We start from the raw sequence: 24060 nt of genomic DNA on the forward strand, positions 1-24060 counted from the left end.
ACAGCAGGAAAACGGGATGCACATTTATACAGAATGTGAGCATCTCCCTTGCTAGCTCTTAGAGCCCAAGATAGCTGAAACATTTCCTTGTAGGCATCAGTCAGCTCCAACATAAAAGAGCAATGCAAGAGCACAGAATCAAAGGAGTAGTTTTGTCTGTGCTGTTACACGAGGGACCAAAACTTCCCTGACTCTTGAAGTTGACTTTGGCAGCCACTAAACTTCTTGCTTATACAGTGCAAATAACTATATTCCCACTTGAACATCACTCTGTTCTTTGAAAGGTGTTTAAAAGCAAGAAGCCTGGCTTTCCAAGGGCTCTGGGTACTTAGACACACTGCTGAGATGCCACTGACAGTCACAAAGCCACCCCTAGTGACAGCTAACCTTGTAGGTGTGTAACGGTATATTATAGTCACATTTTATGGGTCCATTATAATACATAACAGTACATTATAAATATATAAATAGTCATATGCTATTTATAATGTCCATCTGTAAGTAAGGAAACCTGGACATAGAAGGTGGGCAGCAAAGGGTGGGGATTCCCAGGCCAACACCTGATGCTTCTCCAGGAGGCCAAGGAGAAGCAGAGTAAAATGCCACAGTAACACAACTGGGCTGCTTCCAGCACCACCTTGGTGTATCCAGCAGTGGCTCAGATGCCTTCATAAATCCCCACTGCCCAGGTGTTGGCACCAAAGGCCCACAGTCCCAGCCACGAGGTGCACATCTGGTGCACATCCAGGGCCCACCACGAGTGACAAAACACCATGGATCTACAATTCCATGTGCCAGGCTCAAACCAGAGGGAGTGCTCTCCATGCACCTGCTGAGGAAATCTGCAGACACCACCACCATTCCCTTCTGCTCAGTGCCTTAGGATGTTCACCTGAAAGCCTCCAGGAATCAGAGCAGAGTCTGGGGCTTTGGGAGATACTGATGAGGAGTTCTAGACAGAGGAAAGTTTCAAACTGAGGACTCCTGTGCAGGTGGAAGCAGTGGCTAACAACCTGTTGGCTGCAAGGGGAAGGGACAATGCTGATTCCTTCTCTGGAGCTACTGGAGATAAGCTGGCTTAGAGAGCAGACCTTTCACTTATGCTCAAACAAAACTGGTTGTTTACTGCAAAGAAGAGAAAACAGATGCTACAATCCTAATTTGTACAAGGACCAAAATTTCCTCTGTAGTACACAGTCAAGCAGAACTGTCTCCACACAAAAATTCCCAGACCCAAGCATAAAAAACATTTCCCTCATAAATAAGCAAGCCTAATGTGCAAGAATCCAGCACAGCCCTTGAATATACACAAATATCAATGTATCATGTAAGAATCTTGTGAAATGTGACTCTGCTCATGTTTAACATGAAGCAAATGTGTCTTTGGTTCAGAGATTAAATTTTCCTCCTGCAAACAAACAGCACCATGGCAATTAATAGAAACCCAAAAGAAATATAGGCTACAAGATTGCTCATTTTAACAAAATAATAACAGTATCTGAAACAGAATGCCTGAATATTCAAGAAAAATAAGTTGAGCAGAATGTGCAATCACATTGGGAAAATCTATTACTTATTCAGTAGCAAATGCATTAAGGATATCATCACAAGCAGTAGCACTGCCAAGTACTATTAAGAAGCTGTGCATTGAGTCAGGCTGCTCCTCATAATTTATTAAATGAATGCCTCTTTCTTCATTCCAGCAAAGACTGGCTTCTGAGATTGTGACGCTAAGAATGATTGGATGAATTGTTTTTTTCAGGACTGCTTCCAAAGAGTGATGCTTTCTATTTGCTGTGGAAAACAAAGCCTGATGTTGCTGGGAGTCCCCGTGGGCCTGGCAGCCCCTCAGCAGTGTGGGCCTGAGCTCCAGAGAGGAGCTGAGAGCGTTTTTCCCCTGTAGATGCTGCAGGAAAAGGCAGCTGGTGGTCCCCTCACCTGCTCTGCTAGAGAGCTGAAGGCTGGGAGGTCCCAGGAGCAGCACATGAACTCCTGGGTGGATCAGGAGCATGGCACAGCCCTAGGTCCCCACATCTAGCCTAGAAAATATAACAGCGTCTCTCCTAATCTCACTACTCATTTTTTTCTGATTTAGCTCAGGCTATTTGTAGCACATGCCATCCAGAAAATGCAGAAAGCACTGGCACAGGAGTCACTACAGCTGCTCTAACATGTACCTTATGAGGATTCTCCTCAGCTGGAATCATCCTTAGACAGCTGCAACCCACCAAATTTACATTTCCTTTTGCATCAGGGAGCCTGTGCAAAAAGGTCCCTAAGGATTGGGTAACAGGGCTGTCCAAAGATTACTTTGTATCATTTCCAATAAGAACATACATTTTCACAAGTTCTTTTATTCATCTGTACAGGAAAATGCCTCTGATGAGAGAAGAAAAATCTCCCATAGGAGCTGGAGCAAAATCTCACAACCACAGAATGATTTGGGTCGGAAGGGACCTTTAAAGATCATCTAGTCCAACCCTCCTCCATGGGCAAGGATTCCACCCACTAGGTCAGATTGCTCAAATTCCCATATAACCTGTCCTTGAACACTTCCAGGAATGGGGCATTCACAGTGTATCTGAACGACCTGTTCCAGTGTTTCACCACCCTCATGTCCAGTCCAAATTTACCTTCATTCAGTTTAAAACCATTGCTTCTTGTTCTGTCTCTACAGGCCCTGGTAAAAACTCTCTTGCCATCTTTCTTGTGAACATCCCTTATATATGGAAAGGCCCCATTTCAGTCTCCCTTGATCCTTTTCCTCTCCAGGCTGAGCAATCCCAAGTGCAAAGCCCTTTGCCAGCAGCTCTCCATCTCTCCCAGCTGAGTACAGACAGGTTTGGGCTGACTTCTCTGCCATTCTAGATCAAGTCTTTAAAAAATGCCAGACCAAAACAAAAATCAGGAACACCCTGAAAAATTTCCACATCCGGAAGCAGGTAACATGTCAATGCAGACCTTTTTAGGAGAACCACACTTAATAATGCCCTGCTGCCTTTTGCAGCATTATTTTCAGGCAATAGTAAATGCTTCACTGTCTCAGGAATTATCTGCACTTTTATTGTTAATAATGCTATTACAGGAAATTATAGCTGTCCAGGGAACCCATTCTGTTTAGCCTCTACACAAGTAAACCCATAACTCTCAAAAATTTAATATCTACACATATAGTTAATTAATTTCGGGTGTTCTGAGTTTGAAGTCTCACTACAAAAACCCCTTTGGAAAAAACTGAAGTCCTGTGGGTTTCCCTTGTAGACTGCCATACCAAATTTTTGAGGAGCTCTTTGAATTGAAATCTGAAATTTCACCATTTTGGCTTAACCTGGCCTCCCTCCTGTCCTCCCTGGAGCATTTGTGATAATGCTCTATGATAAATCCTAATGCTTGGCAGCTCTATCCACAAACAAAAGGCAGTCCTCCTGGTGGACACCCACAGCTCCCCGAGCCCAGAATGGGATTTCCCTCTGTTGTGGCAGCACACACACTGCCATTGATCTGCTCTCCTCCCTTGGAAGCCACCACAAATGCATCCAGCTGCTTCAGCAGCAAACCAACCACTTGCAGGGGTGAAGCTGCAAGGAAGAAGTGATCTCCATTTATTTGCTTGCAGATCTGCTGCTGTAACCTACATGAGCACTAACCAGCCCTTCTGCTGGCTGCCTCAGTACACAGCCTGCATGACTGCCTTGAAGATGAACTTGCTTCTCACCCCTCCAGGCTCTGCCTCAAACACAACCTGAGGATGCTACCAAGGCCACAAGGGACAAGCCTGCACCAGCACTTTGTTCTTTCCCAGGATAAATGTGAAACAGCAGTATAGAAGACTTCAAATAAATCCCATAATTATTAAATCCCATATTTAGCAGACACACACACATTCTATTTTTCCTTTCAGAAAAATTTTTCCTTTCCCATCACAAACAACAAACTATTAAACTAGAGATTCAGATGACCACATTCTTCCCCATGTGTTTGAAAACCTGAAAATCTGACAAAAGTTCCAAGAGAATTTTTTTTTCTTTTTTGTCCCTTGGTTTCTCCTCCCTAACATCTTTATCCATCTTACAAAAAAGATCAATTTTTCATGCAAACTGTACAGCTAATTCACTCAGTTGTTTTGATTTTACATTTCTGAGTTGCCATGATGCTAACACCTGTGGGAAAAGTTCACTGAATCTGGATAAGAGATAAGAGATCTACCCTGTCATATTGAAAGAAGGCTGGCTGGAAGCTACATTCTGTTTTTCCTTTTTCCCACTTATAAAAAAATAGAATGAAACCTCAATAGAGAACTAAGACATGAAAATATTATTGAAACATTGTGGGGAGCAAAGATGCGTGTTCTATTTCTCATGCATCATATATCTTCAACGAGCTGAATAAAAGAGAGAGGAAGAAGAGACAAATTATTTATTTTGGATTATTTCCTCTAGGAAAATAAAGTTTAGTCTAAATTAATATGTTTGGAAACAGCCACAAGACCGATACAGCAGAAAGAACACCCTGGGTATCTGAAATAAAATGAAAACAGCCTGGTTTCCTTTCTCATTCAAGGCGAGAAGAGGTGTAAAGTGAATGTTACCATCTTTGTCCTGAGCTACATGTTTCTAGGAGAAGTGAAATTCACCTTGGCTGTAGGGATCTGTTTCTCTTTCCTTTGCTTCCACTGTGGGACAGAGAGAATATCCCAGATTCTCAGACACAGGTTGCAGCTTCAGGTTAAAAGTCACTCATCCAAACACTTTCTTGTTTGTTTTCTAAGAGATCACTGGCATGGAGCTCTCTCAAGCCTCTCTCACACCTCTGTCAGGAGACTTCTCTTTCTCATTTGAGGTGTTTATCCCCTCTGCATTTTACTCATTCCAGGGTCAGCAGAATGCAAACCCAGCACTCAGGAGACCCTGCAGAGATGGAGACAAAAGCTGTCATCAAGCAGCATAACCTACAAAAGCACATACAATTATTAGCTTTTTCTGCCCAAAAGAGAGGTGGACTGAGGCACCAAGGACAAGCAAAGCTGAAAACCTAGCAAGTGTCTGCAAGAAGAGCAAGCAGCCTGCTGGCAGGCTTTGTGCTAGACAGAGCTCTCCATCTCGGAGGCGCAGCATGAGAGCACAGAACAGGCGCGATGTGATCTGGAGCTGTGACTGCACAATTGTTGCATTTTCTTATTAGATGTGGCAACAGTTTCATCGAGGGTTCAGCAACTTGCAAGGCTGGTGTGTCAGACCAAGAATCTATTTCCCCAATCACCATGCTGACAAAACCTCAGTGGGAGATGCTGCTGGTGCGATTTGCCTCTGTGGAGAACAGCACCTCTCCCTTCTGCTGAGTTTTTCTCTCAGTGTGAGCTGCTGCTTCTTGTAAATGTCTCTCTCCAAATGCTTCAGGTCTCCTGGAACACTTGCCAGAGCACAGTTTGGCAACTGTGGTTGAGGTGCCTGCATGCCAGCCTCGATGGCAGCAGAAGGGAACCTTCCCAGCCTCCACTGTCACACCCCAGCAAGGCTGTGGGATGTGAGTCCAGCTCTGTAGGAAGTGACTTGGGTCTCCACCAATATCAGCCACAGCTCCTCTGTGTTCATCCTCCCTGTTTCATTCAGCATCCCTTGTTTTGGCTCGCCCATTCCTCATGATTCAACACAAGTTTTCTCATTACCAGAATTTGCTTTCCTCACAAGCCTGGCAGCCTTTGTGACCTCCATTACATCTGGCAGCTGGCTCAGTACACACTCATCCATGATTTTACAGCAGGAGTTTAGTCTAGGCTAGTTTTGAGGGGAAGGTCAGTGGTACAGCAATTAGCTGTAACAGAGTACAGTGCTTGTGTAAATGCATCTTGCCTCTGGTTTATCTCAAGCTGGAGAGGTGAAGACCATAAGCTCAACACAAAAGAAGCAGGGAAGAGAGCAAACTGAGGAAATGCTACAGTTTATCTGGGAAACCCGTGTAACTGCCTGAAGCACTGAGAATACTTGCTTTCAAGATTTTTGTGAATCATATTTCTGCTGCAGAGCCAATTTTATCTCTTCTAATTGGTCAGAAATAATCTAAGGAATCTCATAGAAGTCTCATTTTCCACTTCATTCTCTGTTTAAAGAGGTTCTCAGAACCCTTGCTAGCATAGAAAATATGATGTTTGCCTTTATATACCTGGGGTGGGGTGGTGGTGGTAGAGCTTAACTTCTCTTTATGCCACCTGTTGTATTCCTCACCAACCCACACAATGTCAAAATAAACCATATTTCACCTGCCTTTTAACAGTCTCAGGCAACACTTCTATATCCATTATCCAACTGTGTTACTGGCATATCTCAGGTCATAGGATAATTGCTTAATAAATTAACTTCACCATTTTCCCAAGAGGATCTGGGCTACACAGACACAATCTGTTGGGTGCTCAGTTGTCATAAACTGTTCCAAAAAAGCTAAGTCAGGACAAATAAAAAACAAAGAAAAATACTACTGGAGAATATAAGTGAAATTTTCAAAGCAGCCTATGCCTATGAAGATAAATTCCTTTTTATTAAAAAAAAAATACCACTGTGTTGGTATTTTTTAAATTCCAGTGTTTTTTGTTCCATTAAATTATGTCAACTTCTTCATGCCATTTCACTTCTGGCTTTCTCCCATGGCTACAGGTTTCCCTTAGAATTCTATCCAACATAGCAGTTTCTCTGGCTATTAAATAAATCTAGGAGACAGATTGTGACTCAGAGCAGCCACACTCTGACACTGCTTCAATCACACTTGCAGGGCAAAGGCTGCTTCTGCACTGGAGCAGGGAGAGGCAAAATGGATGGTCCATGTTCTGCTGCTCTAACCCACATTCTGAAGGGAAGGTTATACCGACTCTACCTTATTAATACAACCTTTCTTCTTCTCCAGAGGAAAAGGGATAGCAAACCCAAAAAGATCAAACTGAAACCAGCTAAGCAGAAAAATTTGAAGTAGGAGGGAAAAAAATATTTCCTTGGAAATGGCATTACGCATTAACTATAGTCATAAACTCAAAGGTAAGGAGGTAAAGAAGAAATAGATGCATTTTTTAGTTTCAGATTTTGTCCCATAATAGCTGGAATAACTTGATAGAGACATCCATCACAACTTCGTCACAACCACAGCTCTCAGCTGTGGAATGATTAAATCCCAGAATTAATGCAAGCATTTCATAGGCTAAATAAAATTCTGTCAAATCTGATTCCCACAGCTGGACTATACCTTCTTAGGTTAAAGCAAGACAGCCATGATTAGCCAAAGTCTTTCAAAAAGGAAGTCCACCTAAAATAGCCTTTGCTTCCTTATCTGGTTTAATTTTACCAAGTTAAATCTTTGTCACAACCCTAAAGAACTCTGCTACACATAGGACAAAATTGTGAGCTCCTTATCTGTACCTCAGAGGAACTCCAGGCAACCAGGAAGGAGTTTCACAGCCTGTGTTAATCTTTGCAGTGCAGAGGCTGCTAATTTTTTCCATGCAATAGCTCTGTATTTACCCCGACCAGTATGTAAGGGTGTGACCTTGCCTTTAAACAGGAGCTCCTCACTGCTGCTACAGGAGATAAAGAAGTGGAAGAAGAGAGCTCATTTCTCCCTGCAGTGTCAGAAGTTGGCCACCTTCCAAACAGCTGGGTGGTTTTCCTGAAAACTCACTACCAGTACTCACAGCTACTGCCTCAGCTGTTTAACAGGGGAAGGGGGAGAAGGTTCAGGGTAGTTACTGAATTTACCTGTGACATTTCGTTTCATTGGAAACCCTTTATTTTTGCTAAGAAAATGTTCACATGCTCCCCTCAGCTACTGCCAGTTTAATTACACCTTCAGTAATTCAGTCAGTGGTTGCTCAGTCTTTCCAGCTGTATTATTAATTGGCAGAGTGGAAAACCCCACAGCAGAGCATGCAAGGTGGAGCACTCCAGGAATGCAGCTGCAGCTGCGCAAACACATCTGGGAGAGTGAGTCCTGGAGCCCTTCTCCATCCGAGCCTAATCTCACATCTCCAAGCACACAGGATCTGCTTTCTTCCCTCCCTGCTTCCTTCTGTCTCTGTCTTTTTGTTTTTCTTCCTGAAGAACTCTTTGCATCACCTTTCCTGAACAAAGCTTGTGTGGCTTCCCCCAGTAAACTGGAAATACCAGGTCCCAAACACATTTCAAAGCAAGACGTCAGAAGAAGGAAATACTTGTTTTCAGGAGATAGGGAAGAACATAAGTTATCTCAGACTGCAGTGGGGGTGAAGATAAGGGTTTTGTACAATAGCTAACAATGACTTGTTAGGGTTGGAAGTGACCTCTGGAGATCGTCTACTCCAACCTCCACAATCCTTGGAAGAAAATACGGGAAGAAGGTGTCCCTGCCCATGGCATGGGGGCTGGATCTAGATGATCTTTAAGGTCCCTCCCAACCCAAACCATTCTGTGATATAACAGATGGGTCACAGATGTGGCTATAGTAAAAAAAAAACTGGATAGCTTCACTGAGACAAAGGAATGTGGAAAGCAAGAGGGAGAATGAATTTGTGATTATACATGAAATGGCGGAGAGAAAGTAGCACTTTTTAATGACATAATTAACTATCCTTATGGCAGCTTTCTTTCAATTGCTAAATTTGCATATATGCTTCCCATAGTGATCCACATTTCTTGTTATTAACTTGTGACAAGGTCATCCACTTGAAAAGAATTTCTGAATAAGGCAATGAAGTAATTAATTTCTCTGTTGGAGAACTTGTTTAGCCAATAACAGTTCTTAAAATATTAAGAAATTTTCTGCTACTTAGAAGAATATATGGAACATGTGTGAATAAGTAGCAGGAAAAAAACCTTACCCCTCAAGAAAAATGATGGGCTAATTAAACCACTTCTCATACACAGATACAATATTAAAAATTAATTAATTACAAAACATGGCTTTCTGCTGGCTTCAAGAAAAAAACAGCAGAAATTAATCTAATGGTATAGCAGCCAGATACACTCCCTGGGAAGGGAATCAAAGCTGTGATGGTCACTACAGGATATAAAATCCCTAACTGGTGGTGGTGGTCCATAAGTAACAATCCACACTGTCTTTGCATGACCTATGAGATTAATGTGCTCACAATACAGTCTTGGCACTTATGATGAGATCTCTGCTTTCCCTATAGAGCACCAGCACTGAGTGCCTTCCAGCTGTTCAGCCCCCTTTCCCCTCCATACACATTTCCAAAGTGCTGCTTTTCTGATAATCCCCCATGGCCTCGGGACTTGCTCTCTAGCTAAAACAAGATCTAAAGCCATGTTAGTCTCAGCATAATGAGTGATGCATCAGACCTCTTCTTCTACATGTTGCCAGCATCTTTCAAGCTGATCAGAAATAGAAAAAAAAAAATGGAAACACATCTCTGGGTGAGAAAATGAAGGCTCCTTCTCAGCACAGGCTCAGTGTTATGTATTGCTGCCACTGGAGCTGGGCAGACACAAAGCTGCCTTTTGTAGGGGCTGAATGTCACTGAAGCACAATGTCCTTTTCTTCACAGGAAAATACAAACTAGAAAGAAGTCCACAAGGTACAGGGAGTCCTCCATGTTTATTGACTGTCTCAGGGACTGAATGCTGAAAGTAGCTTGCACCAAGTTGTTGACCAGTTCGAGCTTTGGCTCAGGGTTTTGCTTTACTGGAAAATGCCTGAGGAAGAGACAGGAATTGTGCCAGTCCAGGATTTCAAAAAAAAAAAAAAAAGGAGGAAGTCTGTGCATAGTGCTTTTTTTCTGCCCTGCACAAATTCATTTTTTGCAAAATCCAGAGGCAGTACTGCAGAGCCCAGCAATAGCTGGCTGGAAATATGGAACCATGCTTTTCTCTGTGCACGCTGCTTAGATCAATAGCTTACCAAAGGCAAAATTAGCTCTAAGGCCATTCACAGGAAATAGAAGGAGGACACTAGGAAAATCACTATAAAATCAGTATAAAATGTAAGACCTTCTTTTAAGAAAGGTGCTGAACAGCTAGCATTTTCTTAACATTTCAAATGGGGAAAATAAGTGATTAGGTTGGGAAATCACAAGACATGCCAAAGATATGTGTATTTTGGCAGGGGAGTAGGCAGCAAAGGTGAGTCCACCATGGCAAAATTACAATACCAATGTCTAAATATTCAAGCATTGCAGTAAGAATTGTCTCATGGATGGAGTCTGGGAAAGCAGAGCATGAAGAGGCCATGGAAGACAACAGAAGGCAGTTCTTGCAGCAGCAATAAGCCTCACAGTTGTTGCCTCTGCTCCCCCCTGCCTCCTCAGAACCTAAGAAGGTCAGACAGTTGTTATTATTTACCACAACTACTCCTCTGAACCTTAAGGGAGTGATGAAATTTAGATCCCTATTACTTGACAAAGGTAACTATGGATTTCACTCTTGAAGTAGGGGTGTTGTAATTCACATTTTTCTCACAGCTTTTTCTGCTCCCTGCTCTTTTATGGAGAACTACTTGTAGTCATGATTAACAGTGAATGTGTAAGAGAAATTCTCTGGCATACAAATATAGAATGCACAAAATGCAGCCTATGTAAAAATGCTGTCTACAGCTTTGAATTCAGTAAGGAGCTTTCATCTTCTGTTTTTTATCTCCACAGGCTGGGAAAACTCAGAGAAACATTAGCCCTGGTCATCACTTTTTCATTTCAGCCTAATCTTTGAAAAGAACAGAATCTTCCTTCAAGTCGTAGATTCTCCTTCTTATTTGTGAGACCCAAATGTAACTGTAAGGTCTGTCAAAGGTTAGGGAGTATTTTTTTTTCCTGCTTCAACTGCAATATTCCTGATACAGATAGAATTCTTGAAAATCATATTAACAAAGCCAATGTCTGTGCTCTTGGGAAGATACAGTCGTTGCAATCAGGGTTATTATAACATCAATAAACTGAAAAGAATTAAATTACTTTTGATCAAAACTGACTATTCTCAATTGGTTGCCTGTTGAATTTGTGTCAGCCAAATCAACAAGATGAGGAAGATACACTCTGGTGGCTTGAAAATGAAGTACAACTCTTTGATAAGAAAGAAAAATGAAGAAATTATTGCAAATTTTCTTCCTTCATAATTTCAGTATGAAGCGTCTCACAGGAAAAAAAGATTTCTTTGAGAAATGATCTAAACCAATTCTTTGCTCATTGGTACTGCTGGTTTTGCTTGTGAATGCTCTCTGGATCTTATGATCTTGAGGTTTCTTTCCCTAACAATTTAATTGCTTGTATTGTTTGTGGGTTGGGTTTTTTTTCTGTTTCTTATTAGACATAATGTCTTCTTTATAGCAGATAAACCTTATTTCTGGACCAAAAGAGTCTCATCTGTGGAGAAGAAGACTTTTACTTCTAGGATTACACTTATTTTTAGATTTATACATTAAAAATTCCTGGGGACAGATTCTGCCGTTGTTGTCCAGCTGAGTCATACTTTTATAAATAACCTTACTGCACAGAATGGCATTTCTTTTAGTGTAGACACTGTTTCTGCAGATGAGAAAGGATTGGGTTTGGTCCTTGGAAGCCTGAAAAAAATCTTACTATTTTCCTCCTGTTTTAAAGGGAAAGGGGGAAAAAAGAATCAATAAAGGGGGCATGATTTAGTAATAAACCAGATTTCCAGTTTATCTGAAGAGCTCTAGATAAAGGACAGGATGAGCCTATGTCCCATCAAATGTTTTCACATATGATATCTTTAAAGTAGTTTACTTGATGAGAACACACACCAGGCCAGATTAACAGTCACCACAAGTGATATTTGTCATTACTCCCTCACCTGTGATAGCAGAGAACACAACAGGCTGATAATCTGCAAACAGCTCCAGTTCCTTCTCCTGCCACCCGCTGAGGGAGCAATTTTGAGGAATTCCCTTGTTCTTTCGGCACTTCAGTTTGCCACCTGTCACGCAGTAGTCATGCCATTTAGCTTCCAACATAACTTGCTTCTACCAAAGTGATGGATGAGGGTTTGGTGTTTGCTCTGCACCCCTTTCTGCAGGGCCACACACAGGAGCACTTTGCAGTTACTCAGCTGTTTCTTGCAGCAGCTCCTGGTGTTCCCCTCCTATTGCACACACAGACACTGGATAACATACTTGCCAATGACCTTCTTGGGCTTTGACCCTTCCTCTGTTCCTTTTCCATAGTAACTCCGTGGTGATCTGCTCTGTGCTGCATAGAAATACCTGACAAATATTCATCTGGGGCAAGAGAAACTGAAACACGCGAGCATTCTCCCCAACTCCTGGAAGATTACATTCCTTGTTCACAAATGACCTTATCCAAAGGACTGTGGCAGACCTGGACCCTTGGGATCAAGTGATATGTCATGAAGGGTGTTGGAAACAGAGAAGCTTAATTTCTATTTCCTTGACTTCCATTTTTAAAATCAAAATTTTAAAAATAAAGATTTCATGATCTCATTAATTGACTTTGTAACCAATAGCTTCATGTTTTATAGCCTACTTCTCAATCATTTGGAATTATTATTTCATTTAAAATAAATCCTATGGAAATCAATGGCTTCTTGGAGATCAAGATATCATTCATCCTGTTTAAGAGAGACAGAATTATGTAAGATATCTATAACTGGACAGACTCCTGATGTTATTCAAAACACTTTAGATGCTCTACTTGATCTGACTATGACTGAGTAGGAACTGTCAAAAGATGAATGAGTAGGAATTTCCAAACCCACTATATTTAGAACAAACCTTCCATATAGGACTGGCCTGTCAATTTTGGGCCTTAAGCTATTCAGTATAGCCTCCTGAAAACCTCTATTCTTTGTATTTAATAGTAATCCCAGACTATAAAATGAAATGTATATCTTTCCAACAGCCTGTTCAAAATCCTTAGTTCCACTGAGAGAATGTCACATAATGTGCTCTGGAGCTACAGCACAATGGAAAGCAGAGCTGTAAGCCACACTAATAGACAAGCTGATGAGCTGTGGGATGGGGCTGGGAATAGAAACAGCTTCAGCATACCTTGGGCATGGATGTAAGAGCTGGCAGCCCCATAAGCAGGGGCTCACTGTCCTTCCTACACCATGGCACACGCTGCATTTGTGGTGCCTATTCCTCTTGTGCCTTGGTGAGGCGGTTCCAGATTTAGGACACATAAAGTGTTATTCTACCTTACAACCAGGACGTGTCAGACAAGAGCCTGTACCCTTTGGTGAAGCCAAAGGAAACAGTCAGATACTTGTGTATTTGGATTAGTATATCCCAATTTTTCAAAATCTTACTATGAGTTTAAAAGGTAGAACATGCTAGAAAATTGTAAGATAGGGCTGGATTTCTGCTGAGTGCTTTTTCAAATCTTTGTTTCTTCATTTTCAACCCACTATCTTAGAACCAGGAAATTTGCTTTATTAAAAAAAAAAAAAGGCAAAAAGAAAAAAGGCAATTAAAAATCACAGGATTCAGCAGTGGCATTACAGAGAATTCCCTGACATATTTTTTGTGTTGACAACTCCACAAATGCTTTGTTTTGGGTCTTCTGCTCCAGTTTCAGTTTTCTTTTTCATAGATTTATCCAGCACTTTAAATACGAAATGAATCCAATTAACTTTCTTCTAAGTATGTGTATTGTCCTCAGCTAGTGAGAAAAATACAGGAACTGAAACTGAAATATAGGATGTTTGAAAGAAATCAAACAATTACACTCAATTTACTGCATTCATCAGAGGCAATTTTAGTTTTCAGCCATAAACCAAATGTTTGGTGCCCAGCAGTAGTCTCCCAGGCATGTGTTCTGCATTAAAAATGTATATATATATTTGCATAAATCCATATGCCCACATTTCAGTACATTGGACCAAATTCTCCCTTGAATTATACACCACTGACTTCAACAGAATCTCCTAGGAATATACGTAAGAGTATGCAAAAATTAGATCCATCACTGCTACATAGTCTACTTTCTTTGCATTCATTTAATGGATTTTCCTTCCATTTGGCCTCATTCTTAAGTCTTTGGCAGGTTAAGAGTGAGGTAAATTATTTGGAAACATCTCATATTTATTGATCCTCCTTCACAGCATAAATTACACAATGCAGTCACATGATGTGAAAGAAGGAATTTTGTAAACATCTTATTTAAATATTAATTCAGAGTTTCTAAAAACACAGGAACCTTTATCACTCCTGTGCTTCTAAAACGTTTCAAGCCTTTGATGGGGCACGAAATCTTCTATGCTGTTCTGAGCAACTGATATTTTTTTAAACACCATGCTGGTTCCTTTTCTCTCCAGTTTCCTTTTCTGCTATTTACAAATAGAACCTTATGGCTCTATGAATTCAAGAAAATGATACCTTTATATTCACTGGAATGCCATCAGACCTATTATTTTTGGGACTTTCTAGCTGCATAAATAAAATGTCAACTATCTGAATATACAGGCATAGAAATACATAGGCATTGTTTTCTACAGGCATAGAAAACAACATGAAAAGTCCATCTGTAATTAAGGAGAAATTATAGGAAAAACTGCAATTTCAATACTTCACCCAGCAAAAAAAAGAAATGCATGAATATTAACAAAAGCCAGTGCATTAGTTCTCCATAGAGATTGAATTAGATCTAGTTGGAACAATTAGTTATAATACATTAATTTTTTTCATAACTGTTATAGTATATTTCTTCGTATTTATCAAATTCAGTCATTTCGCAGAAGTTCTCCTTACACAGGTGAAAATTCTTGGAATCTGTTTCCTATCACACTTGAGAGCTTTTGTTTCACACCTGCCCGAAACCTGCACTGCTCTGCCACCTAGTGCTTTGAAGGAAGGTGTCTCACATCAAATGCCAGCGCAGGATGTTCAACAGAATAGATGTTTCTATACAGAAACATTTTATTAACATTTCCTCACTAAACGGGAGGACCTTGTTTTATCAGCCTCTAAGAATATCATAATTGATCACTGCCAGAGATTGTCTCTATCCCTGCAGATCTTAGTCATACACAAAACTGTTTAGCAACCTGCATCTCTGTATTTTAGGATATTACATCATCTTTATGAATCTTTCAAAAATGTAAAATAAATGAATTTTTAAATAAAATCCTTATAGAAGAAAAAACGTAACCAAATATCACATGTATTTAATAATATGAAATTTTTAGACAAAAAAGTCTATTTTAACTTCTAGGAGGTACACAAAGAATCAAAATGAAATTATTGGTGCATAAATTTTTTAATTGTAAATGGATTCTAAAGCACAGTATTTGAAACAAACAGCTTGCCTCTTTTTAATTTTAATTTACACTGTTTCCAAAAGCATGCGTCTATATTAGCACTATCACGATTTATATTTTTATAAAATTACATTTAAACAGGGCTTATTTCAAGTAACACACCAGGCTACACGTTTTAGAGGAATTTTTATTTTTTACAATTTTATTTGAAGGTAATGGAGCTTGACATTGGCAGAGTTAACACGACAAAGCTATGAAAATGAGCTTTGCTCTTCTTCTGAAGGAAAAGTCATTCAAGCAAGACTGCTCTGACTTTCACTAAAGATAATTTCGTCTATGGAAAATTAACTGGTACAACATCAATTACATATACAAATCTTCAATATTTATCAGTTGGTTCTAATTTTTCTTGTAGATACCATGAATACCAAATGATTTTCCCCTCACACTCAGAAACAACTAAGAAACATTGTCAAGCACTCCTCTTGTCTGGATTGCATAAATGCCGAACAAACATAAACTGTATGGCTATGAGATGAATCACAGAATGGTTGGGGTTGGAAGGGACCTCTGGAGACCACCTAGTTCAAACCTCCTTCTAAAGCAGGTTCAGCTAGAGCAGTTTATGCAGTGGTAAGATCCCCACAGTCGTCTCTTCTCAAGGCTGAACTGGCCCAGCTCCCTCAGCCTGTCCTCCAGTCCCTGAATGGTCTTTGTTGAACAAGACTGGACTCCCTGGGGAGCACTGCTAGGTGCACCAGCTGGACTCTGGTGATGATCACAACACTCTGGGATCTGCCTTTCAGCCAGTCTGACCTATGCGAGTGTCGTGGAAGGCAGTGTCCAAAGCCTTGAAGTCAAGGTAGACATTACCCACTTCCCTCATTCTCCCATCCAGCCATTCCATCACACAAGGATGGCTGGCCAAGAATGATGTCACCTTGGTGGATCCATGCTGACTACTTGTCATAACCTTCTTTTTTGTCTGCACACTTGGAGATGACAATCAGACCGTTCCATCACCTTTCCAGGGATTAAGGTTAACTGACTTGTAGTTCCCTGGATCCTGTCCTCCTTCTAGTTCTTTTTGAAGTTCGAGTTCTCATGTACCTTTCCCTGATTTTACAAATAACCCTCAGCATTTGAGGATGCATCCCATAAAGTCTCATGAATTTGTGGGTGTTAAGTTTGCCTTGACACCCACAAATGCTAATCTGATACTCCTCAACACAAAATCTTTTCTCCAGACTTTTTTGCTTGCTTACAGTCAGAGACTCCTGAGGGCTGCCTTAGCAGCAAAGACTGAAGCAAAAAGAGACATTCCATAACTCCACCTTCTCTGAATCCTTTGTCACCACCAGCAGTGAGCCCATGTTTTCCCAAATCTTCCTGCTGCTACTGATGTACTGGAGGGATGCCTTGTTGTTGTCCTTGATACCCCTTGCCAGATTTAATTCCAAATGGACCTTAGCCTTCCGGATCTCACTCCTGTGTACTCTGATAACATTCCTATATCCCTCGTAAGTGCCCAAGAACCCTGCCCCTTTTTTCACAAACTTCCATAAACTTCCTGTTTCTCTTTATGTTTTGCCAGAAGCTCCTTGCTCATATATACAGGTGTCTTGCCCCTTTGCTTGATTTCTTACTTGTAAGGATTCACGGATCTTGATCTTGGAGAAAGTGATGCTTATTCAGCTTTTTTCCTACAGAACTGTCAAATATTAAGATCTAAAAAGCAACTGAGTGCAATTGGCAGGGTGTAATTGGTCCTATGTGTGGACAAATCAAAGGACCCTCACCTCTCTCTAAAATACACTGTCCTATTTTATATATTTATATATATAAATACAGGACACTGTGGGAAAAGCATGTGTGTATCTGCCTTACTGCTTGGGTAATCTCACCTCTAATGGGTCAGTCTCATTCCATCCAGCTCTGTCAAAAGTTAGCTTTCCACATCCTGCTGGACACCTTTTATTGGCTTCACTTCTGAACAAGGAGAAAATAGACATGACTGGACTAAATCCCGCTTGGACAAATCAAATGGACTTATGTTGTTTGCTTGGATATTGTCAACTGAATGGCATCAATTTAGACTTGTCGGTTTCATTATGCCCTTACTTTGTGGAGGAAATGTAGTATCTCCACTAGCATCTGTTACTACCAGTTATGCTTCAAAGCATGAGATCCAGAGCAAGGAAAGCAAAAGTGAAACATTCCAGCACACTCCTTAGGCAGGCATTAGGAGCTCAGCCAACTACGAGTGAAGGCTATTGTGCAAAGTGTGGTCCTGTGTCCTCCACTTTCATATTCCTACAGTCTGCCACTTTCCTGACCCTGACAGAAGATCCCTATGGGGAGATCCCCACCAAAAAGCCATGATGTAGAAAGCCAGGGAACAGTTCTAAGTTAGCACAGTTCCTTGAACCAGAAAGCGAAGGAGCACATACACTCAAGTGCCAAGGAAATAGAAGGACAACCCACACACGGATAATACTCTGCTCAAGGGAGCAGTCCCTTTGGTGGCAGAGAAATGATGAAAGGAATAGGAGAGCTCACATTATCAACAAGTGTCTCAAGGGTTGGTGTCATCAGCAGAATTTTGTGTTCTTTGATCATGGGGCAACTTTTATGGCACTTGGCCTGCTGCGACTGGATCGGCTCCATCTCTCTGTTAGGGGTAGAAGGATTTTAGCTCATGAACTGGTGGAACTTATTTAGAGGGCTTTAAACTAGGTTTGAAGGGCTAAGGGAATGTAGCTGGGCTCTCTGGAAGCAGGCCCAAGGATGGTAAGCCTGAGTTAGGAGTGATATCAGCAGCCCAGGTGAGGTGTGTGTATACTAATGTGTGCAGCATGGGCAACAAACAAGAAGAGCTGGAGGCCATGGTGCAGCACTGGAGCTGTGGTGTAGTTGCCATCACAGAAACATGGTGGGATGACTCACATGGCTGGAGCATTGCACTGGATGGCTATAAGCTCTTTAGAAGAGACAGGAAAGGGAGAAGAGGTGGAGGAGTGGCCCTTTATATTAGGGATGCCATAGGTATTGAAACTAATGATGATGAAGTTGAATACCTATGGATAAGAATTAAGGGGAAGGCCAACAAGGCTGACATCCTACTGGGAGCCTGTTATCATCCACCCAACATGGAAGAAGAGGTGGACAACTTATCCTATAAGCAGATGGAGAACGTTTCAGGATCACAAGCCCTTATTCTGGTAGGTGACTTCAACCTACCAGACATCTGCTGGGAACTCAATACAGCAGAAAAGAGGCAGTCCAGAAAGTTCTTAGAGTGAGTGGAGGACAACTTTTTGTGACAGCTGGTGAGTGAGCCCACCAGGGCAGAGACTATGTTAGACCTGATGTTTGCAAACAGAGATAGGCTGGTGGGAGATGTGGTTGGAGACTGCTTGGGGCACAGTGATCATGAATTATAGAGTTCTTGATATTTGGTGAAGTGAGGAGGAACACCAATAAGACGTTCACATTGGACTTCTGGTGGGCAGACTTTGGTCTGTTTAGGAGACTTATTCAGAGAGCTCCTAGGGAAGCAACCCTTTAAAACAAAGGAGTCCAGGAGAGGGAGGTGTGCTTCAAGCAGAGATCTTGAGGGCACAGGAACAGACTGTCCATGTGAGCCAAAAGATGAGTTGACAAGGCAAATGTCCAGCCTGGATGTGCAATGAGGTTTTGAAGGAACTTAGAAATAAAAAGAGGGTGTATCATCTTTGGATGGTCTATCAGGAAATATTTAAGGGGGTTGCTAGGGCACATAGGAAAAAAATTAGAGAGGCCAAAGCTCAGTTTGACCTTAATTTGGTGAGTTCTGTAAAGGATAATAAAAATGGTTTTACAAATATATTAACAGCAAAAGGAAGGGTAAGACCAACCTTTGTTCTCTACTGGATGTGGGACGGAACTTAGTAACTGCAGATGAGGAGAAGGCAGAAATGCTTAATGCCTTCTTTGCCTCAGTCTGTTACAGTAAGGTAGAAAAATTTTAAAAGAAAGGCCTCATAAAATCAGGTCTGCTCTGTTAAATGGATGGCTGGCCTTGTCAAGCTACCACTTTGCAAGTTCACATGTGAAAGTAATCCTGGTGTGAGCAGTTTGTTAACATAGCAATCTATTCCTGGGTGAAAAAAAACTTAACACCTGCATAAACATTAAATAAACCCCATGAGAACCAGTGAAGAAAATATGGAAACAATTGAAGAGTAGAGAAATTTGATGGACAAGTAAAATACCTTTTACTAAGCAATAAAGTAATTAGCAAGAAAGCTACTAACCAAATGGAGTCACACACAAGGTCTGTAAAACTGTATAAAAACGAGTTACTTGAATAAAGAATGGGCTTTTTCCACCATGAAGAAAATGGAGTCTTGTGTGATTTATTCCCATATCAGTCTTTAGAAGGAAGACGACTTGTCCTCAGGACTGCTGTCCTGGGTTGGCAGATGGTGTCAGGGAGCAGAATGGTTCCCCTGTTGTCCAGGAGGAGGCAGTCAGAGAACTGCTGAGCTGCTTGGATGTTCATAAATCTCTGGGATCAGATGGGATCCATCTCAGGGTGAGGAGGGAGCTGGCAGGTGAGTCTGTGAAACCGCTCTCCATCATTTACCAGCAGTCTTGGCTCACTGGTGAGTTCCAGATGACTGGAAGCTGGCCATTGTGACACCCATTCACAAAAAAGGTGGGAAGGAAGATCCTGGTAATTCTAGGTCAGTTAGCCTGACCTCAGTACCCAGTAAGGTGATGGAGCAGTTTACACTGAGCATCATCACACAGCACTTACAGGATGGCCAGGGTATCAGACCCAGCCAGCACGGGTTTAGGAGGGGTAGGTCATGTTTGACCAACCCAATCTCCTTTTATGACCAAGTGACCCACCTGGTGGATGAGGTCTGGGAAAGGCTGTGGGTGTTGTCTGTTTGGAGTTCGGCAAGGCCTTTGACACTGTCTCCCAGAGCACACTCCTGGAAAAGCTGCAGCCCGTGGGCATGGACAGGAGCACTCTGCGCTGGGTTAGGAACTGGCTGGATGGCCGGGCCCAGAGAGCGATGGTGAACGGTGCTGGCTCCAGCTGGGGCCAGTCACCAGTGGTGTCCCTCAGGGGTCTGTGCTAGGCCAGTTCTGTTCAGTACCTTCACTGATGACATGGAGGAGGGTGTTGAGTTGTTCATTAGTAAATCTGTGGATTACACTAAGCTGGGACCGTGTGTTGATCTGTTGAAAGGTAGGATGGCTCTGCAGAGAGACCTGGAATGGTTGGATGGATGGGCAGAGTCCAATAGGATGAAGTTTAATAAGTCCAATTCTGGGCCCTCAGTTTGGGAAGGACATTGAGACGCTTGAGTGTGTCCAGAGGGCAGCAAGGCTGGAGATGGGCTTGGAACACAATCCCTGTGAGGAAAGAGCTGGTGTTGGTTAGCCTGGAGAAAAGGAGACTCAGGGGTGACCTTATAACTCTCTACAATTATGTGAAAGGTGGCTGTAGTCAGGTGGAGGTTGGTCATTTCACCAGGCAGCAGCTGACAGAATGAGAGGACACAGCCTTAAGCTGTGCCAAGGGAAATATAGGTTGAATATTAGGAAAAAGTATTTTATGGGAAGAGTGATATGGTACTGGAATTGTCTGCCCAGGAAGATGTGGAGTCACCATCCCTGGATGTGGCACATGGTTTAGTTGAGGTGGTGTTAGGGCATGGGCTGGACTCAATGATCTTGAAGGTCTCTTCCCATCTAGAGATTCTGTGACAGGGTTGGAGCAGGTTTGCATTTTTTGGCAGCCAAATAGCTACTCAGGGTGGCTAAGCCACAATACCAGAGTACTGTGTGTATACTGAAATCCCCAACAAAAACTGAAAACAGACTTAAACCCCTAAAGCAGGGGTGCTGCTGTGTGGCTAAAACCAAAGTGAAAACCCAGGCAGGTGCTGCAGCTGCACCTCTGAAGGGCACCAGTGGAGAGTGGAGGCAGAGCTGCTCCCTCTCTGCCCAGGACTCCAGCCGACGGCACCATGCCTGCTCGTGGTTTTCCAAGCACACACACTGACCACCCAGACTACTGAACAGCTGCATAGAAACAGCTTTGACCCCTGCCACATTTACAGCCATTACATTTCAGTTTGAATATTTCAGGTTGAATATTCAACCTTCATCCAGTGCAGAAAAAAATGCAAATACTATGTGGCAACCACTATTCTGCTCAAACCTAGGACTATCACAAATTATCTCAAACAGCAACATTGTGGAGAGATCCACACAAAGGAAATAACCAAGTAACTGCATTGTTCCTTGCAAATATCCTTTGTTTCTGATCAATAATATCACTTTTAAACATTTTTCCACCTCCAAAGGAGCAGTAGCCAAAACCAGAAAGCAAATTTCCCTGGGACACTTAACAAACTTTATTGTACATCTCTGAACTTAGAAGATGTTATTTATAAAACCAGCACATAATAGGACATTAGCATACAAATTGTTCAGGGTATGGTACACAGATATGCAAACCCAAGGCAGATCCTGATTTCTCTCTGTTGACTGCTGTGATGTATCATCACTGAGAAGCATTTCCCACTGCATGCTGGAGAAACAGTGCCTGACTGGAAAATCACATGGCACAACAAAAATTTAAACAGGCTTCCCAAAAGTTCAGAGGAGTGCTGTTCACACTGAGTGAACGAGAAAAAAAATTCTGGAAAATCATGAATTCTCTTCCTGCAGCAACTGTTTTGCTACCATTAATTCTACAGCATCAATTTTGAACAAACCAAGATGGACGCTTCCTGGCTCTTTCAATGATCCGCTTGCCTTCATCTTTTTCTGTGGGTTTTTCTCCTTCATAAAGGACAACAGTCTCTACAGTTGGAGCATTAAATGGCCCTCCTTCTTTCTTGTATATTTCCATCCGGATCAGTCGAGTTTCTTCTTTGACCTTTGCGTAACAATAGCCACAAAGGACGTGTTTCTGCTTCAAGTTTCCACATTCAGGACAAACATCTATGTTCCTCTAAAATGACAGTGGAAAACAGGAAAATTCATAATTTGAATAGCAGAAAAAAAGAAACAGGGCAAAATAAAAATATACAAATAAAAATGTTAAATTAGAGAAATTCACCTACCATTTCAAAATGTATTCCTCTACATAACTTTTCTGTAATGTGTTGCTATGTCAAATGCTTACTACTAAGAACAGCCTCTAAATTCAGTATTTAAGTCATTATGCTTAATTATGTTTGGAAGACTAAAGACCTATAGACTCAATTAGATGCACAGAAAATGTAGGCCTTTCCCATTTACATTGTCTGTTCAGCCAAAATTCACATTTTGTTGGCTTGCACCTCAAATGTCACTGTTTATTTAACCTCTGACTACTGTCACACATGGTGAATTACAAAGGAATTACAAAGGATTTATAAAGGATTTTAAAGATTACAGTATCTTTTAAGCTTATTGACTTACAAACAAACTCCAGAGAGCTTTTTACAGTCAGTTCTTCCCTCTGCAATGATTCTCCAAAACAAGGGCTTTGCTGCTCACCTTTATTTCTATGAGCTTGCTGGGGTTCCTCCGCCTGCAGCGGTTCACCTCGATGGTGCGCCTCTGCTTGGGCGCCGCCATCCACACCACGCTCTCTGGCAGGCTGGGCGCCCCAGCATCACCGATCCCTTGTGGAACAAGGGCTGGACCTTGCACAGCGAGTGCGGGTCCTGCAGGAGAAAGGAAAAAGAGGGGCGTGATTGTCCCACTCCGCTCTGTACAGGTGCAGCCTCCCCTTGAATACCGTGTGCAGTTTTGGGCACCACAACATCAGAAGCATATAAAGCTCTTACAGAGCATTCAAAGGAATGGAATGCTCTGTATACACGAGGATGGTGAAGGGCCTGGAGGAGAAGCCATACAAGCAGCAGCTGAGGCTATTTCATCTGTTCAGCCTGGAGGAGATTGAGGGGAGACCACATCACATTCTACAACCTCCTCATGAGGGGAAGGAGAGGGGCAGGCACTGATCTCTTCTCTGTGGTGACAGGATTCAAGAGCATGGCATGAAGCTGAGTCAAGGGAGATTTAGCTCAGACATTGGGAAAAAGTTCTTCCCCCAGAGGGTGTCTGGGCACTGGAGCAGGCTCCCCAGGGAAGTGGTCAGAGCTCCAAGCCTGACAGAGTTCAGGAAGCGTTAGGAAAACGCTCTCAGGGACACGGTGTGACTCTTGGGGGTGTCCTGTGCAGGGCTGAGTTGGACTTGATGATCCTTGTGCGCCCCTTCCCGCTCAGCATAATATGTGATTCTGTGAGAAAGAAATTCCTCACAGCCAAGCCCCATTTACGTGCGGTCGAGCAAACACGACACGGATGCTGCCGTCACTCCCGAAGCAAGGCCAGAGCGGCGCCCCCGCCCCGCTCCCTCACTGACCCCAGCGCCCTCCGCCCTTCAGACGTAAAACGAGTCCCTCAGCCCCGACATCGGCCTCTCACAAAATCACACAATCGATGGACTTGGAAGGGGCCTCTGAGGTCATCTACTCCAAACCCTTCCCAAAGCAGGTGAAACGGGAACGCGTCCAGTTCCTTCAGCTGGGCGGAGAAGAGCCCGGAACCTACCCCAGGGCGGGCTCTGGCCCCCGAAGATTCCCGGCCAGAGGCCGCGCTCCAGCCGCCCCCAGCAGCGCTGCAGCAGAGCGCGAAGCCGCGGCAAGGGAGAGCGGACCAGGACCAGCACCGCCATAACCCCACACGGCCCCGCCGAGCCCTCGGGGGAGGCGACCCTCTTCCTGAGCCTTCTGGGAAACCGAGTGCCCTCAGCCTGTCACGACAGTACAGGGAGACAGGACCAGGACTCCAAGTCCCAGCA

The 24060-nt window shown here is 42.6% G+C and overlaps 1 protein-coding gene across 1 annotated transcript; it reads right to left on the bottom strand.

The window, feature by feature from the left end:
• Nucleotides 1-21525: 21525 nt before the first annotated feature.
• MRPL32 (mitochondrial ribosomal protein L32) lies at nucleotides 21526-23986 on the bottom strand. Its single transcript, XM_058814874.1, has 3 exons — nucleotides 23811-23986; nucleotides 22749-22918; nucleotides 21526-22218 (listed from the first exon to the last, which is right to left on the bottom strand). The coding sequence occupies exons 1-3, from the start codon at nucleotides 23932-23934 to the stop codon at nucleotides 21964-21966; spliced, it is 549 nt and encodes a 182-aa protein (XP_058670857.1). The 5' UTR covers nucleotides 23935-23986; the 3' UTR covers nucleotides 21526-21963.
• Nucleotides 23987-24060: the final 74 nt, after the last annotated feature.

This window comes from Ammospiza caudacuta, chromosome 1, assembly GCF_027887145.1.
Source record: "Ammospiza caudacuta isolate bAmmCau1 chromosome 1, bAmmCau1.pri, whole genome shotgun sequence".
NCBI lineage: Eukaryota > Metazoa > Chordata > Aves > Passeriformes > Passerellidae > Ammospiza > Ammospiza caudacuta.